General features: G+C 38.2%; 2 protein-coding genes across 6 annotated transcripts; one reads left to right on the forward strand and one right to left on the reverse strand.

Annotated features, from left to right (window-relative positions):
* Positions 1-2,828: 2,828 nt before the first annotated feature.
* LOC143849877 (putative choline kinase 2) lies at positions 2,829-7,570 on the forward strand. 5 transcript variants are annotated; one of them, XM_077359155.1, is made up of 8 exons: positions 2,829-2,982; positions 3,369-3,732; positions 4,164-4,285; positions 4,366-4,561; positions 5,481-5,598; positions 5,729-5,776; positions 6,901-7,001; positions 7,118-7,570. In XM_077359155.1, the coding sequence occupies exons 1-8, from the start codon at positions 2,867-2,869 to the stop codon at positions 7,220-7,222; spliced, it is 1,170 nt and encodes a 389-aa protein (XP_077215270.1). In that variant the 5' UTR covers positions 2,829-2,866; the 3' UTR covers positions 7,223-7,570. The 5 variants fall into 5 exon arrangements, with proteins under 5 accessions (XP_077215270.1, XP_077215271.1, XP_077215274.1 ...); XM_077359156.1 differs by having other exon boundaries at positions 3,411-3,732; XM_077359157.1 differs by lacking the exon at positions 2,829-2,982 and adding an exon at positions 2,989-3,265.
* A 2,898-nt stretch (positions 7,571-10,468) lies between these two features.
* Positions 10,469-16,785, reverse strand: LOC143851477 (NADH dehydrogenase ubiquinone 1 alpha subcomplex subunit). Its single transcript, XM_077360934.1, has 3 exons — positions 16,580-16,785; positions 16,394-16,483; positions 10,469-10,663 (listed from the first exon to the last, which is right to left on the reverse strand). The coding sequence occupies exons 1-2, from the start codon at positions 16,679-16,681 to the stop codon at positions 16,394-16,396; spliced, it is 192 nt and encodes a 63-aa protein (XP_077217049.1). The 5' UTR covers positions 16,682-16,785; the 3' UTR covers positions 10,469-10,663.
* Positions 16,786-17,218: the final 433 nt, after the last annotated feature.

Below are 17,218 nucleotides of genomic sequence, written 5' to 3' on the forward strand. Positions count from 1 at the left end.
ATTAGCAAGAAAAACAATTCTGACTTTTTTTTTCTTTGGAAGATTTTTCTTTCCATAATTATGAGGGAAATGATATTATTATGGTTAATTTAGAGGGTATTATCATAGATTGGAAGTCCCTCTAATTGAATAGGATTGGTTCAAATTATCTTTTTTCGTGTGTTGAAAAAGTAGGAAATTTTAGAAGTATTTTCCATTCCAAACTTTTTCAGAAAATTCTCGGCAAACAGCGCCTTATATTAGAAATTGTACCTAAAGCTTCTTTTGTAGGAAAACACTTAAAAACGGAGCTTGCTTTTGAAAATAAAAAGGAAATTCCAAATGACCCAAATCATTCAAAAAAAAATTCCAAATTACCCAATTCCCATTAATTAAGGGCTAAATTTTTAAATATAAGCCACCGCTACTAAGGCCATCATCAGCGTGTTTTGTCCAAACATTGTGGTGCCATAGCAAAGTCTGGGTGTCGAGAGGTAGACTGTCGTTTGTCTGAAAACCAATCCAAAATAACCTACATCTGTAGACCTTCTATCATGCCCCTGATCTCCTTACATAAACTTGTTTAACCATATACACATGCTACCGATAGGCCTCATAGTCTCAAACCAATACACAATGTGTCACCTATCATTTCATGGATCTCACTTAATCTGATATTTCATTCAAATAGGTCATAATTAACTTTTGAGAAAATCCGCCGGGCAATCCGATCCGATCCGATCCAATCATGCACTTATTAACGGAAAAGAAAAATAACAAAGGCAAATCACAAGATGAACACCGAGATTTTATGTGGTTCGGCCAAGCCTATGTCCATGGGCGAGAAACATGATCTTCCACGGTGAGAAAAAACAAAATACAATAATTACAATTGATTAATCACAAACCCGCAACCCTTTCCTTGCTTCTCAAATCAAGACCGTACAAGAGTAACCCGAGAAAAATCCACAAGAGTAAAGCCCAAGAAGAAAAACCCTCTCTCTCTCTCTCTCTATAGATGACACACAAAGAGAAACCCACCTCTCTCTTGCCCTTTTTCCACCCTCTCACACGAGAGAAACAAGCTTTTATAAACAACCTAAACGACCAAAGCTTCTATTTTGTGCCTTTGCCTTCCCACACAAGTAACACTCGGTGGGTAGGAAATAAGACAACTTTCCCAACATTAACAAGGACTAATATGATCCACCATTTGTTTTCGATGATTGGATGATTGGGACGGTCGATCTTGTAGGCACACTAGGACTGGGTGCCATGGCATTGGACATTTAAATCTGCAACCTTCTAACATGTTATTTGTTAGTGAATGCACCAATCTATTAACCAATAAAAAAAATCAACAAACACCTATAAACATTAAACACAGCACAAATCAACACAAAATTGCAGAAATCAGTGAATGCACCAATCTATTAACCAGTAAAAAATCAACTAAAAATCGGGTCATGAGGAAAAAATAATTAGGTAGAGTCAAGAAAAAAATTGAGTCAACTCTTCAAAAAATCATGCTTAACTGTAAAATATCGGCTCCATTCGATAAAACAGCCTTGACCGGATCTTTTCACGATTCAACCCGATCTTTTGACGCAACGATTCAACCTGATTTTCTCTAAAATTGCCGACATTTTGCCAATTATTTCTATTTTTACCTGATTTCACGATTTTTTCAATTTTGGCCGATTCACAAAAAATCTTCCAAGTTTGGATTGAGCACATTACCGTTGGAAGGAAACACGCCCCTATTCTTCAACGATTATATAGAGGATAAACATTTAAAAATATTAGGGAAAAATACAGTTACACCCCCTCAACTTACTAATATTTTCAACTCTAATCCTGACTTTTAGAAGACACCAACTACATACTCTGAGGTTTCAATTTGTATAAGGTAGACCTCCTTTTTTGAAACACTATCAATGCTAATGAAGACACCATACCCCTCCAAACCCCATACTCGAATCCAAACACTTCCAAAAACACAGTGGGCACACATTGTTTGGATGATCCAAAGCGTTCATTTGATGGGCCTTGACATAGATAGGGTGTGCCCAAAATATCAGCTCTATAGGAACGAACATCTTAACCCTTCGATCTGTGGACGAACCGTCAACTGAGGGGGTCTACCTTATACAAATTGAAACCCGAGGAGGTGTAGCTGGTGACTTTTAAAAGTCAGGATTATAGTAACAAATTTTAGAAAGTTGAGGGGGGTGTATTTGTATTTTTCCCTAATTATTACTTATTCACCGGTTGGCATCAATGACAAGATCTTAAGCCTGGCTCGACCCCTGATCCCACCCTCGATATTTGATCGAACAACAGATCACTTTTTGAGAAGCTTTTTCTTCCATCGTTCCACATTTATGTGTTCGCATGCCCTTTCATTGTATAATTTATCTATAGTTGAAACTACGAACCATTCAATTCAGTCTGAAAATGCAATCTCTTCGTCTATTTGTCAAAATAATAAAAAGAATAAGAGAAAAGTATTTGTCTATTAGTATTCAAAGAGCTGTGAAACCGCTATTACGTTTCTAAAAAAGCTCTAGCCAAATATCAAAATATGGTCGTGCTGATAACATCTCCCTCTACAAAAGATACAGATATTGGCACTACTATTTGTACAAACTCAGCTTGTCTTTTCTTAGCTTATGGGACAATTATGACAACTGTAATAACCTTTAACAGGTGTTTAAACAACAAAAGAGAAGCTGATTTAGTGCAATTATAAAAAACTTTTGTATGACAACCTGCCACGTGGTCCTTTCCGTGTACACAGATACTACTATACTAGGTCAAAGAAGAGAGGTTGATAGTAATGAGAGCTAACAAAGCTTTCGTTTTCATGTATCAAGATTCATGAGTCATGTTTATGCCACGTTTCCTTGGGCTCTTTTGTCAACAAAACTCTCGTTCAACGCTACGTATCTTCTCACCTCTCCCAATTCGTCGGCATTCGTGTACATATTTCATTGGAGGAAGGTCCGATTTTTTCTTTTATCCAAGTTAGGGTTCCATATTTTTCAACATTTCATCACCTCTTTTGTCCTACAAAAAAGGTTTTGACTTCTGAGTATTTTTCTTATAAAAATCAGGGTTTTGTCAGGATTTCTGAAAGTTGAAAGATCGGTTGATTAGGGTTCGAAATTGTTCGTTTGGGGAACATCTGAGTATTTTCTTATAAAAAAAAGATTCTGAGGAGATTGATTCATCTAGGGAGGGTTCTTGTACTAAGAGCTTTCTTGATTTTAATTAGAAATTTCTGGTCAGTGTTGGATCATTTTTTTTCAGATTCTAAGCAGATTGATTCATCTAGGGTTATTGTATTACGAGGTTTCTTTGATTTTGATAAGAAATTTCTGGTGAAGGTTTGTAATGGTTGTCCCTGAGCTTAATAATGTGGTGGACAGCGAACCTGGCCTTCCAAAAGAAGCAAAGGCAATTCTGCATTCTCTGGCTTCCAATTGGAGCGATGTCGAAGATTCAAAGGCGTTGGAGGTGATCCAGCTGAAAGGAGCCATGACTAATGCGGTCTACCAAATCAATTGGCCGACTGAAAGAGAGATGCTCCCGCGAAAAGTTCTTCTAAGGATTTATGGAGAGGGTGTGGAAGTTTTCTTTGATCGTGATGACGAGATTCGAACGTTTGAATGTATGTCGAAGCACGGGCAGGGACCTCGTCTTTTGAGTCGGTTTTCGAATGGGCGTGTCGAGGAGTTCATTCATGCAAGGGTATATCTACTTTTCTTCAGACTCTATTAGAATTATGCTATGTACATTTCTTTAATTCGATGTTGATGGTTTATCATACTTAATTTCTTGGAACTATTGTTGGGCAGTGTTTCATTTTTATCTTTTGACCAAAGATTACTTCTAACTCTTGAAAAAAATTTAGACATTATTATTCCTTTTTGGGAAAGGAATTATGATCTGTTTTAAATGGAAAATGAGTGTGATTAGAAGTGCTTCTATGGATTTAGAAGAATTTAATAGGATGTTTAGGGTTTTAGAATTTCAGGTATCTCTGATATTTTTCACTCCTTTGTATTTACTTCTTTCAGGGCAAACATTAGTAGAAAGTAGGGCAGATAGTGCTAATTTTGTTAGCTTGTATTGAACTGATCAAAGCTCTTTCCTCTGTCTTTGGTGGCTTGGAATTTCAGACACTGTCGGCACATGACCTGCGGGACCCAGAAATATCCTCTCTTATAGCAGCTAAACTGAGGGAGTTTCATGATCTTGACATGCCTGGTCAAAAGAATGTATTCCTCTGGAAGAGATTACGGTATATTAACACCTAAAATTAAGCTTTATTTAGTAGTTGTGCAAATACTAATATGAACATTTCCTTCTTTTTTTTTTCAGGAACTGGCTTAGTCCGGCCAAACAATTGTGTTCCCCGGAAGAAGTTACAGAATTTCGCTTGAATGTCATGGAGGATGAGATAAATACTCTGGAAAATGAATTGTCAAAGGAGAACAGTTGGATAGGGTTTTGTCATAATGATCTCCAGTATGGCAACATAATGATCGATGAAGAGACTAGGACAATAACTGTAATAGTAAGTTCCTTGCTCCATTGCATGTAGTTATATATGTTCTCTATGTTCCACACTCTTGCTCATCTAGGTCACAGTGATTGAATCTCTGCTGACCTCAGCTCCTCCCCCAATCTTGCGAGCACTGGAAGATGACTACTGCCTTTTCCAATGGACAGTTCAAGTCAGTTCTTTACGTGCTCTTACGGTAAGAGCACATGAAAAACAGAGACAACCTTCCTTTATGATGGGTGAGAAATTGATAGAATACAACCTTGTGTGTGTGCATTTATATCGCATTGGCCTGTGCTTGTCAGTTTTGGAATCCCAATATTATGAAGCCTCTCAATAAGTAAAACGCGTCTACTAACCTGCTCATGAGAAGGCAGAAGCTGCTTGTAGGCATTTAAGTTCTAGATTAACAATGATAAATTGTTGCTTAAAGCTCATGATCTTGCATAATTGTATGCACTAGTGACTTTTATTCTTAAGCCCCATGATTTGTAATGGCCAAGGAGTTTCTGGTTTCTTGCTTTCGGCAGCTTCCATCAATGAATATAAATGTACTGTTCCTTTCTCTCTTAAACACAAATCAAGAACTCAAAATAAGGTGGATAATGCTTTAAGCAGAAGACCTGTTCTGTGATAGAAACGACCAGTCCTAGATCAAATTTTCTTCAGAAACTTCATCTTTTGGTATGCTTCTAAGCTGGAAGGTAAGTAGCTGTTTTTAGTTTTTCATATCAAGAGTTACCCAACGACTACTTGATACTGTTTATTTTTTTAAATTTTAAATTGTCCATGTCAGACCTTTCAGTACTGGGCTAATTTGAATTAGATATAACGAAAAGGAAATTGTGCGAATGAGTCATCTTTTTTTTTAAGCATTTGTGATAATACTGAGAAGTCATTTATTTTTCCAAACTTTTTGCTTGTTCTATAGGACTATGAGTATGCAAGTTTCAACCCTGTTGCATTTGATCTTGCAAATCACTTCTGCGAGATGTCTGCTGATTATCATAGCGAAACACCTCATATTTTGAACTTTAATAAATACCCAGGTTCGTAGTCCGATCCCATCTCTTTATGCTTTCAGTCACCTTCACTCAAAAATAATGTGAATGTCTTGTATTATGTTTAAGCATTGGATCTAACTAAGTTCTATGATTTCTTGGGCTTTCTATGTAACAGGTTCCGATGAACGCAAAAGATTTATTCGTATGTATCTAGGTTCTCCAGGTAAATCATTTTTTATGGACTTAGCCTGCATGGCATGATATAGGATACCCTGATACAAGCTATAGATATCTGTTTGGTATATATTAAGATTCCTTAAATTTGCTAAAATAGAAGGTATGGTGGGGTTTTAATTCATGAGACAGTGCAAGAGAGCATGAGTGGGAAAATTTATGTCTGGGAGCTATGTAAGCACAAATTAGGGCTGTGGTAATACTGGTTAAAGATATTTGGGCCCCATCAATAAAATAGCACTTTTGTCTCCTGCTCTTTATGGATACAACTGAACTGAGTACACCTTCTATGGTGATAAATATGATAATTCTCCTTTCTACTTATATAATATAGAATAGAATAGAGGCCCCGCCCTTCATAGTTTAGGGACCCCAAATGACCTTCCATGTGTTGATTTTACTATACATTTCAAAAGGGAGCAAAGGTGACTCTTGGGCCTAGAGTTATGAGGTTACTTTGGACAGTTAGAATCAAGTACTATGTTTTAATACTGGGTAAATATATTTTGGCCTTGTTAAGAAATTGCTGTTAAATGATGGATGTGCAATATTTTTTATTGGAAAAATATGAGCAGGCAGAAATACAAGTCAGGCCCACTAGTTCAATGATCCAAACCATTTGTCTGCTAGATCCTGCATAGGGCTTGCTTGTACTTATGCCTGCTCATTTGTCTATGGGTATCCATCATATAACAACGCATTTAAAAAAATACAATTTTGGTCTCCAGCTCTATTATGGATACAAGTTACAACTGATGGATAGAAACATGCCTAGAACTTAGAATGGAAATAAAGATTTTCCTTTCTTTCATGAATACAACAGATTGTGTTGGAATTAAACCTCATTTGGAGTACCTCAAATGATGCCAAATAGTGAAGTTTCTCTCCAAATTTGTCTGTAAGGTTGGCTTATTTAAGCGACTTGTTATGTATGCTATTGGATATTAGAGCCACATGGTGACTTTATCATATTGAAATTGAATAGGACCTTGATGGATGCAAATTGTTACTAAATATCGAGTCCTTGTAGTAATGAGAAGTTAAAGGGTTTCGTTCCTAACATTTCTCTTCAAATAATAACTCAACTCGGATGTTAATCTGTTTGATTTTTAGGTGACAAAGCCAATGAACTTGACGAGGATCAGCTAGTCCAAGAAGTTGAGAAATACACTCTTGCAAGCCATCTTGTTTGGGGCCTATGGGGAATAATTTCGGTAGGCGCCCGCAGATTTTTTGAATTACTGCATATTATATACCTTTTATTTTGTATTCTCATAGGTTATTTTTAGGAATTTTCATGGTAGCCATCTCATCCATCCTTCCTCTGCAGGAGCATGTAAATGATATTGACTTTGATTACATGGAATATGCAAGGCAGAGGTTTCAACAGTACTGGTTGAGGAAGTCTGCACTGTTGGGTTCTGGAGTTCCCTAACATGAATGGTTTTATATACTTTTTTTTACCATATATAGGCTCTTGTTCCTTTTGACATAAAATGGGAGGCATAAAGCCAATTTTACGCCCGTTTTTAAGTGAAAAATGGGTGTATGGAGCCGTGGTAATTTGCAAATTTATTCACTATCACAAACTCTTTTGATCATATAGTAATTTGTAAATTTATTCAGTATCACAAACTCTTTTGATCATATAGTAATTTGTAAATTGATTCAGTATCACAACATCCTGTAATATATATTCTGTAATGGGTGTTTATCTGTAATTCGACTTTGAACAATGTATGTATAGAATAATTGATAAATTACAATGTTTTCATGCTTATAATATGTTTATAACGAGCCCTGTGCTGTGCTCTCTGGCTTCATATTGGTAGTTTTCTTATCCTTCTGTTCTATAGAAGGTTAGATTTTGGATCTCTGTTTGCATGGACTACAGGGATCATTTCTCTTTTTGGTCATCGAGATGGGATCGAACCCAAAAGCTATATGAAGGTCATAGGGGCATTTTGAAACTCATCCCTCTTTTCCGATCTTCTCAATGATAACAGATAAAATGGCAGGAGCTGATAATAATAAATGCGAGAAGTTCAAAATATTGAGGTGGGTGTGTTTCAAAAAATATGAGGGCACAAATCTTGGTTCAAATTATGGCCTCACAGTGAAAGCATCTCTCTTTTGGGTAGAATGCGAGTTATTCTCACATGATTCCATATTACAACTAAAGTAGGTTCCAAGGGCTTGGTAATGGCAATTGGAATGGAAGGGTTTCGGCCTTGATAGATGATATTTTTTTACCATAGTAAGATAAATATTGCTGATTTTAGCAGTGTTAGTATAGAAGTTTATTGTGGTGTATTGTAGTGGTTAGGCGTATGTAGGACAACTCCCTTTGTGTATGCGTGTGGGTGGCGTGGGCGGAGGCAAAGTGGGTAATATAGATGGTTCCTAAGGTGTAGTGTGATTGGTTGACAGAGGTAGGATGAATGGCTTTTGACGTGGGTGTATGGTTCATATTAAAAGGGAGAAGTGTGGTGATTTCTGTCGTTGGGTGAAGAACACGGTGACAGGTGTTGATATTACTTGGATAGATGATAAGATACAAAGTGGAGTGTGCACACATAAGGTCTCTCTAACAGTTGGTGTGATAGTGAATTTCCACATTCTCTAACAGTTGGTGTGATAGTGAATTTCCACATTGGAGACCATGGTGAAGTGATGGTTCTTGTTGGTGGAGATGATGGATCGAGTTCCCTCTCTAGAGTTAAACTAGGCGAGCTACATGAGTGCACTGATCACTGTAATTGAGTCAGGTAATGTCAAAAGTGACTTGATTCAATAGTAGGTCATGGTTTTCGGAAGACCAATGAATATCCATGGTGACGGCAAACATGTGGAGGCACCAATAAAAAAAATCTTTAGGGTGGCAATAAAACAGGCCAAGGTAGAGATTATTAGAATTATATCTTGTTCTCACGAGATAGATCGGGACCATCCTTATTTGACTAGGAGTCTCCTTTCTCTTGTTTGGACAGGAGAAGAAGAGAGTAGATTGTAGAGTAGTGTGTATGATTTAGAAATAGTGGGTGTTGTCCCCTTAATAACTTTCCTAGATGGACAAAGAGAAAGAGGGAGGGAGAAATAAGTTTAAATCCATGCATATAAAGTAATGTTATACCTTACGCATATGCGAAGTGTGGAGAAGAGAGTGTAGGAAGTGAAGGTAAGATCGGTTGGACATTGGGTGCTCTTAGGTTCGATCTTCCATGTTGTGCGCATTGAGTGTGCTGGGAGTCTGAGGCTAGATTATGGAATTGGTAATAATCTCTGTAAATTCTTTTGCTTTGTTGCTCGTAATGGATGACGAGTTCTCTTCCGTGGATGTAAGCAACCTAACTGAATCACGTAAAATACCCATGTTAATCTTTATGCTTATAGTCTGTTTACTATTTCCAGCGTGCAGCAGTGTAGCTCTTGGTAGGCCCCACGAATTTATTTACAACAAATGTGTTAAACACTAGAAGACTACTTGAGAAAGGGCTAAGAGGGCCCAAGGTGCGTAGGAGGGAAGGAGAATACACAGCTGCCCTGAGATCTAAATATCATCTCTGCCTTTTTTGTGTGGGGTGCAAAGACAAAAACTTATGGCATGGCCTCCAACGAAGAAATGTGTCTACCCTGTTCTTTTCCATTTCAAGAAGAGTTCTCCTTATTCAAGGGTAAATTTTCAAATAAATACCACCACCACTAAGGCTATCAGTGTCAAACTAGATACGACAAAGCCGACCGGAGTTTTCTCCGCCGGGCCAATACCAGAGGCCACCTTTTACCAGCCAAACATCCTTCAATACCACATTGGTCAGGCAGAGACAATCCAATTGACATTTCACATTTGGTCGCGCCGAAAGATCTAAATATTCATTCAAAACTTTACTTCTCAGATATCAGTATTGTCAGTTGCTCGGAAAGCAAATTCATCCATGATCAACATAGCGCTCTTTCTTAGTTTTTTAAAGAGAATCCCGCTGTTTTAGCCACTGGAAATAACAAATTTGGAGAAACAAGCAGAATGGACCAGGTTTGGCAAATGTCATTCCACCAATTTTTTCATTCCGAGAACGATTAAAGAACACAACCGTTAAATGAAAATTCCATCCCTTGGCCAGGTTATTATAACATCAAAAGAAGATGGCAACAGGCATGACTGCATGAGCGAACATCATGTGGGAAGGATTCAATGGATGTGATTGCGTCCCATACTCCCATGTAAAGAAAAAGGGCGAATTTATCATCTCACTAAAATAAAGCTACAGCTTAAAATGTAATGTTTAATACCAATAAAAGAGACTTATATATCTATAATAGAAATTTACGTGCGTGAGATATTGAATGGCTATAAGAAATTTAATAATCAAAACAAGTATTACATTTATAAGGTTTAAATAACTTGGACCACCCAAGTTCTCTGCTTTGGGTGTAGGGTGCATTTAGATGTGGAGCAAAACTGAAAACTGGAATCTAGAAGGGCCCAAGCTGCAATTTGATTTACTTCCAAATAGAGTAAGTATAAAAAAAATAATAGGAATGCCGCTATCAAAACAGGGGAACATGGATATCTTTTTTGTGCCTTTTGTTATCTAGACTAACTACACATAATTACTATGTTAAACCTTAAACCAAGAGAACACAAGTGCTATAGATCCAAATATGCAGATAGGCAGACAAATAGACAGAGAAGGTTTAATGGTTTTAACTCTTCAAAGAGTATGCACAAAAGCTTTCTAATGGTTTTGAAAGTGTGCACAAAACCACATGATAGAAGAAAATGAAAGCAGAGTTCCAAGGGGCCTTAGATGCACCCTCTCACCCCTTTGGTCCAGCAATTTATTCCCATTCACGTCACTTCATAGACAGCCTCTTCCTGTTTACCAAAAGCATCAAAGTCATTAATAGGGGTGCAATTCGGGTCGGGTCTGTTCGGGTCGGGTCGAATTTTGCAAAAAAAATAAAAAAAATGAATTGGAATCAACCCGAACCCGACCCAATTTTATGGAAAAGCTAAACCAAAATTCCTAAAAATCAACCCAAGTTGCAGCCCAAGTCATAAGCTATAAAAAAGAAAGTAAAAACCAGAGAACATATTGAGAAATAAGATGCATGTACAGATGTAATTCTGCGAGCACTTCGATGAATGCTAGGTATCCATACAAAATCATAACAATTAAAAAACACTATAAGCTTGGTGCAATGTATATAAGTATCTATGTATGTGTATAAGAGTATGCATGCAAGTACAAACATACACAATATGTATGAATATACATAAGAGAGACGATATGAAGGCACGGTTTTTCCTGAGGAGCCACATAAAAATATTTTCCATTGTCACATAACGTCAAAATATTAACTTCACAAAGTGGTTGGGTCAGCCACCTAATCCCCATCGGAGAATTGAATTTTTCTATCACTACATTGCAATAACAGTGTTTCAAAACTCAAGCAAGGTAAAATAGACTCGACTTGGGCGAGTCAGTGATTGATGCGGTCAATTTTTTATTAACTTGGGCAAGTCAAAGGAGTTTTGATTGCATTGGTAGGGCGAAAAAGTTAGACTCGAATAGAACTAGCCAATGTAAAAGGGAGTCAGACAATTGACTCAGAGTTTTTAAACAGTGGATAATAAGTTCTAAAACCACTGTTACTGAAGGTTAATATTTTCCTTTTATTCACCAGATTTAACAAGTGTGTATCAAGTTACTATAGTGAAGAGCATAATGCACTGCAGGACATGCACAAAGAATGGCTAAATTGTTTGTACTGTCCACAAAGGCTAGGTTCTTTCTCACAATTTTCCCCTCAACCATAATCAAGACAATAGCCACAATGGGTGCTCTCAAAGACAATGCAACCACCCAGGTGTCCATAAGTCAAAAGAGGGAGAATCACAAGGAGATGGATATTAAAAACCGAGTCAACTAGGGAGCAAGCTAACCTAATTTTAACCTATTTTCTGTTGGAATTTGGTAAATCAAAATTAATGTGCATTGGAAAGTGAAAAGGCAGACCATCTCCTTATTGAGGCAGATGTTCATCATAGATCCTTGTGCCTTATGCATTGAAGTAGGTGAAACAACAGACCATCTCCTTATTCATTGCAGAGTTGCTAGAGATGTATGGGGTATATTACTTGGCAGATTTGGCATTTCCTGGGTCTTGCCTGAAAAGCTGGATGACCTCCTCCAATGTTGGTCCTTTGTCCCTTGGAAGTAGAAAGCAAAACACTTTGGAATGTATCCTTCCTAGCAACTATCTGTGCGCTGTGAAAGGAAAGTAACGCAAGATTATTCAAAGGGGTTTCTCGGAACCCGGAGTTCCTATTCATTAGAGTCTAGCTCTCACAATTTACTGCGTGAAGATCCTACCATCTTTCAGGTTTGTTTCTGCTTATGATCTCTAGGCAGGGTGGAGAGTGGTGTGTGGGTCGATGGTCTCCCGGCAAATATTGTCCCAAGAGTGGGCCCCTCCACCGCAAGACCATGTGAAATTCAATTTTGATGGATCTAGCTTTGGCAACCCAGGCCCGGCTGGCATTGGCAGGGTTCTAAGGAATAGCGAAGGAGAGGTGTTGTGGGCTTTTGCAGCTCCAACTAGGAATACTACGGAGGCCGACGTGAAGGCGATCCATCAAGGCTTGAAGTTATATGAATTAGAGACCGGGTGGAAAATGTGTAAGTAGAAGGTGACTATGAATGTCATAAGGTGGCTTAAGAAATCTCAAAATCCTCCATGGCGTTTTGGCCACCTTTTAGACGAAATGTTTGACTAGATGGCTCGGTCTTCTGGGTCCTTTAGTTATGTTTGCCGCTCCGCTAACCAAGCGGCCGATCGTCTGGCTAGAGATAGAGTTTCAAATGAGGCTTTAGCTCTTTTTAATGCTCTTCCCCCTTAACTCTCTGTCACTCTTCTCTATTGTATTTTGGTTTTTTGTCCTCTTTTTTAATTTTTATTGTGTATCTTGACCATCTCGATCGCTTTTCTCAATAAACTGGCTATCACTTAAAAAAAAAAGCGTGTATTGGAAAGTTAAGTGTCATAGTAATCTTCTAGGTGTCAAATGCAACCTATGCAAATTGAGGAGCACTCCACTTCATCAAACTAGAGGAACCTTCTAAAAACCTTCTAGAAGACCATTTCCAAACAACCCTCTTCCCATTCTACTATAACACACCTGTAAACTAACTCCCATGTGATCTACTATCCAATATAGACTCGGGTAAGTTTGGCATAACAGGACATTATCAAATTGTAGATCCACCCAAAAGCTAATGACATCCACCCACCAACCTAAACCTAATCCCCTAAAAGAAATTCGCACACGATGCTTTGATAGTCCACCAAGCCCAAAGGCTTATACCTCTAGATAGAACACCACCTTACCAATATCAATGGAGTTCAATATAGAAAATCAGGAGATTCTCTACTTTGCACCTTAACTATTCGAGACGTCGCCATTGTTTCAAAACTTCTCGCATCCATCATCGTCTTGCCTAAGTTGACTCCCTTTTACCTTGGTCATGTTCTTTCAATGTCCGCATTTTGCCCAACCAAGTCAATCAAAACTCCTCTGACTCGTCCGAATTATGACTGTGTCAACTGAGCACTCAGCTCCGATCTGAGTTGACTAGGATTTGCTTTGGCTGAGTTTTGACCCACAACTGCATTTTGAAACACCGGTCCTCGCTACTTATATATAAATTTATCCCTACTAATGAGTTTTTTGCAAGGTTGATCACTAAACACTAGTCTCCCTGACATGGATATGTGAATTTGCTTCTTTCTAATAGGTTTATACAATTATTTGACAGACTCGATAGATGGTTTCATGAAGTTTGGTTAAGAAACTGGCATCATCCTTCAAGTTGGAGATTGGATGGTGGGTTATAAAATCCCCATGCTCTGTGAAATGTAGAGCATATTTTTTTAGTTTTTTTATCAGCAAAGTGTTGTTTTTGGGATGTGCGGTGATTAAACTTAGATGGCAAGAACAATCATCAAATATAACTAGTGGGTGCCCGGACATGGGGATTTAAAGTTCCAATCATTTAGAAACTCTCAACATGCAAATCACTACCACCGGTTGAATGGAATAATTTATTTAGTGGTCTTGGGCTATTGTACATTTATTGGAGGTAAGCAGAAGTTGGGTTATGTTAATGGGTCGATTAAACTCCAAAAATCAAAATATCTCAGGTATTCGGAGTCCAATAACCTGCTAGTAATGTTGTTATTGCAACTCCATTGAGCATCAGGCTGCCCAAGGTATGTATTGTCTTTCTACGGCCAAGGAAATATAAGATATTACTCAGGAGCATAGTTGTAAATTTCGTTCGAAATTTTTCGGTAAATTTCGTCAAATTTCTTTAAATTTCAGTCAATTCCGGTCAATTTTGGTCGATTTCGGCCGAAATCCGGAACAAAACGAAATTTTCGTCATTTCGTTCCGGTTTTCGGCCGAAACCGAAATGTTTCGTCCATTTCGGACGAAATGAAATGAAATTTACAACTGTGCTCAGAAGTGATATTCAGATCAAAACAACGTTGCACATGTGTATCAGTCGCATTGGGAAATTTCCTTATTACAGTCAGGGAAATAAGTTGCTTCCCACCGGCTTATGGGAAGGTTGACATTTTTCCTAATACATTTGCTTCCACTGTACTCAAAATGTAGAGAAACTTAAAAAAGGGTCAAGAAAATAAGAAAATCTTTGAGTTGTTGGATTGAATGCGGAAATTGATCCCATTAGAGCTCATATACTCAGACAATCACTCTTCCTTCCACGAAGAGTGTATATGCCTTACTTCAAAGAGACGAACACAGAAGAATAGTTATGGATACTTCATCTCTTGCTCATGATTAATATTCCTTATTCTCTAATTCCAGGGGATTGGAAGGAAGGGGTAGAGGTCGTGGAAATGATATAAATGGAACAGGGAGTAACTGCAATAACGGTGGACGCGTAAGGGTCAAATCAATTGGGCATAAGAGGTGTTCCTATTATGGTAGGAGCAATTGCATCAAAGAAAGATATCAAGATCTACATGGAAGGCCACACTCTATGGTCAACAGTGCTTCCTCTAACTCTATTGTGCCCAATATGTTGCCAGATGTTATATCTCGAAAAGCTTCTTGATCATCTACAGATGCTGACATGATTCACTTGTCCCAAGAAGATTACATATCTATGGTTCAAGAGATGAGTCCACTAGTAGAGCCAACAAACCCCATTAATATTGGATTCATTACTGGGGCGTACAAACCCCTAGGGTAACCTGGGAAAATGGGATATTAAACATTTAGGACTTCACAGTCATGCGTTTTTTTGAGAATTAACATGTGACTTCAATGCTCGCATGATTCTGAAGCCCCCACACAAGTGGAAACAAGTCTTGAATAGTCCACGGGAGTTCCAAGTGCCCACCCATTAAAAATGCAAGTCACCGATAGTCACCAACAGACTGCAAGAGTCCATCCGACAACCTCTTCCAATCTACTAGTTCATGCACCACCACCGCCTCATCCCTCTACCACTTTGAGGGCGCCATACCTTCTCCCACCTGACCAAATGACATCTTTGAATGAGTCTCTTTTGATGGTAAAAGGTTCATCTTTCTTCGATATGGTGACTTGGTTGGTGACAAGGACATAACTGTTATCAATCTACCTGTCTTAAAGCATGAATCTGATAAGATCATAAGACCATACCTTATTCAACGATTCCATATTATTGGGAACTGGATATAAATTGTGTCCCCAGTCACTGCCCACACATAAGATGAAAATTCCATATTTCTCGTTCCTATTTTCCAACAATTCAGTCAATTCCCATATAAGCTAGAAGCAAAGCTCTACAGGGTAAATGGCTATTCCTGCTTGTCCAAGAAAAGGATATCTTATGGCAGGCCATAATTGGGGATGAATATGGCAAAGGATGGGGTGGGCGGATAGTAGGGACCCTCCTATTGGCTAAGTTTTGAGGGCATAGCGGTCCATTTGTAAATGTCGGTCTTAGTTTGAGTCCAAAGTTATGTTTAGACGGGTTGGGGGAGGGTGTTATATTTTAGGAGGATATTTGTTGAGGTGAGTCCTCGATGTGACATGCCTTTCCAGACTTATTTCTGTTAGTCAACCATAAAGGGGTGAGGGCCAAAGACATGAATGAGAGGAGGAAGGGAAATTTGTGTGGAATGTAACTCCTAGAAGAAACCTCAAGAATAGTAGGAGCTTCTATGCACACCTTGAGGAGCAATAAACACTAAGACCTACATCTCCACACCATCACAAATACATAAAGAAATTTGATGGTTATTGAGTGATTCACACCACGACATTGATTGGGTCTACTTTTGGAGTTATTGATTACTTAAAAATCCATACCAATTATGATTTCTTATGAAAAAAAAAGACAGAACATAGATATATTATAGTTCATACCGAAATTGCACAACACACAACCCTAACAATCCCAAAGGAAAAAAAACCCACAAGTACAAATTCAAGAAAAACCCATCAGCCATAAAGCAAAAAAAACACCAAAAAACAATAAACACAGATACCATCAGTAGATCACAATATAGTAACAAAAAGGCTCACCTAATTTGGGGCAGCAGACAATTTCTCCATAATCTTCTTATCTCTCCTTTCCATAGCCACATCCCACACATCATTACCGATATGTTTCGGCTGAAAATTTTCAGACCCAAATCACTAAAAGACCAAAAAAGAAGAAATAGGAAAAAAAAAAGTTTCTTTTAGGGTTTTTTTCCCTTTATGTCTTACCCTGCCGTGAGCAGCTTTGTGTATATAATACTGAGCATTACCCATCACACAAAGCATTCCAGCAATGATTCCCAACGGAAGAGCAGCTTGCAACCAGATCATTTTCGCCGGAAAAAAAAATCCTGATTTGGGGGAAAAGGGGAAATGTCTTACTCTTCCTACTTTCTAGATAGATGGGTTCGTACTTACTTGAAGGAATTTCTCTGGCTATACGTATGAAGAGGCTCTGCGTGTAAAAATAACAAACCAACGAGGGTATTTTAGTCTTTGTAATACAGTAAGGGTATTTTAGTCATTAGACGAACCACAGGTCAACGGATCCACCTATGCCACCATCCATTCAAACCCCTTATCCGTTGGATTCGGATCCTCGATCCCATATCTCGGTCACGATGTATTTCAAATCGGACTGAGTGTTCTAGTAGATCTACTTATAGTTGCGCTCAATTAAAATGATTAAAAGATGGTGAGGGTAGGTGTGCAACTTGAGTCGGGTCGGGTTGAGCTTTTGCTAAAAAAATGAATAGGAAATCCAAACCCAACCTGATTTTAAGGTAAAAGCTCAACCCGAATTCCCAAAAATTGACCTGAGTTGCACCCCTAGGTGAGCGCGTGTTGCGGCGGCGATTAAATATCAGA

The sequence above is a fragment of the Tasmannia lanceolata genome, unplaced genomic scaffold, assembly GCF_043159265.1.
Source record: "Tasmannia lanceolata isolate RefF3 unplaced genomic scaffold, GAP_Taslan_0.1 ptg000018l, whole genome shotgun sequence".
NCBI classification, from domain to species: Eukaryota; Viridiplantae; Streptophyta; class Magnoliopsida; order Canellales; family Winteraceae; genus Tasmannia; species Tasmannia lanceolata.

What these genes read in the sequence shown, in the direction of transcription:
- LOC143849877 (XM_077359155.1), top strand. Translation starts at nt 2,867, where the DNA reads ATGTTTATGCCACGTTTCCTTGGGCTCTTTTGTCAACAAAACTCTCGT. An exon ending in ACATATTTCATTGGAGGAAG is followed by an intron (nt 2,983 to 3,368) that starts GTCCGATTTTTT and finishes TTTCTGGTGAAG; the next exon opens with GTTTGTAATGGTTGTCCCTG. An exon ending in TATGTATCTAGGTTCTCCAG is followed by an intron (nt 5,777 to 6,900) that starts GTAAATCATTTT and finishes TTTGATTTTTAG; the next exon opens with GTGACAAAGCCAATGAACTT.
- LOC143851477 (XM_077360934.1), bottom strand. Translation starts at nt 16,681, where the DNA reads ATGATCTGGTTGCAAGCTGCTCTTCCGTTGGGAATCATTGCTGGAATG. An exon ending in ACAAAGCTGCTCACGGCAGG is followed by an intron (nt 16,484 to 16,579) that starts GTAAGACATAAA and finishes GAAAATTTTCAG; the next exon opens with CCGAAACATATCGGTAATGA.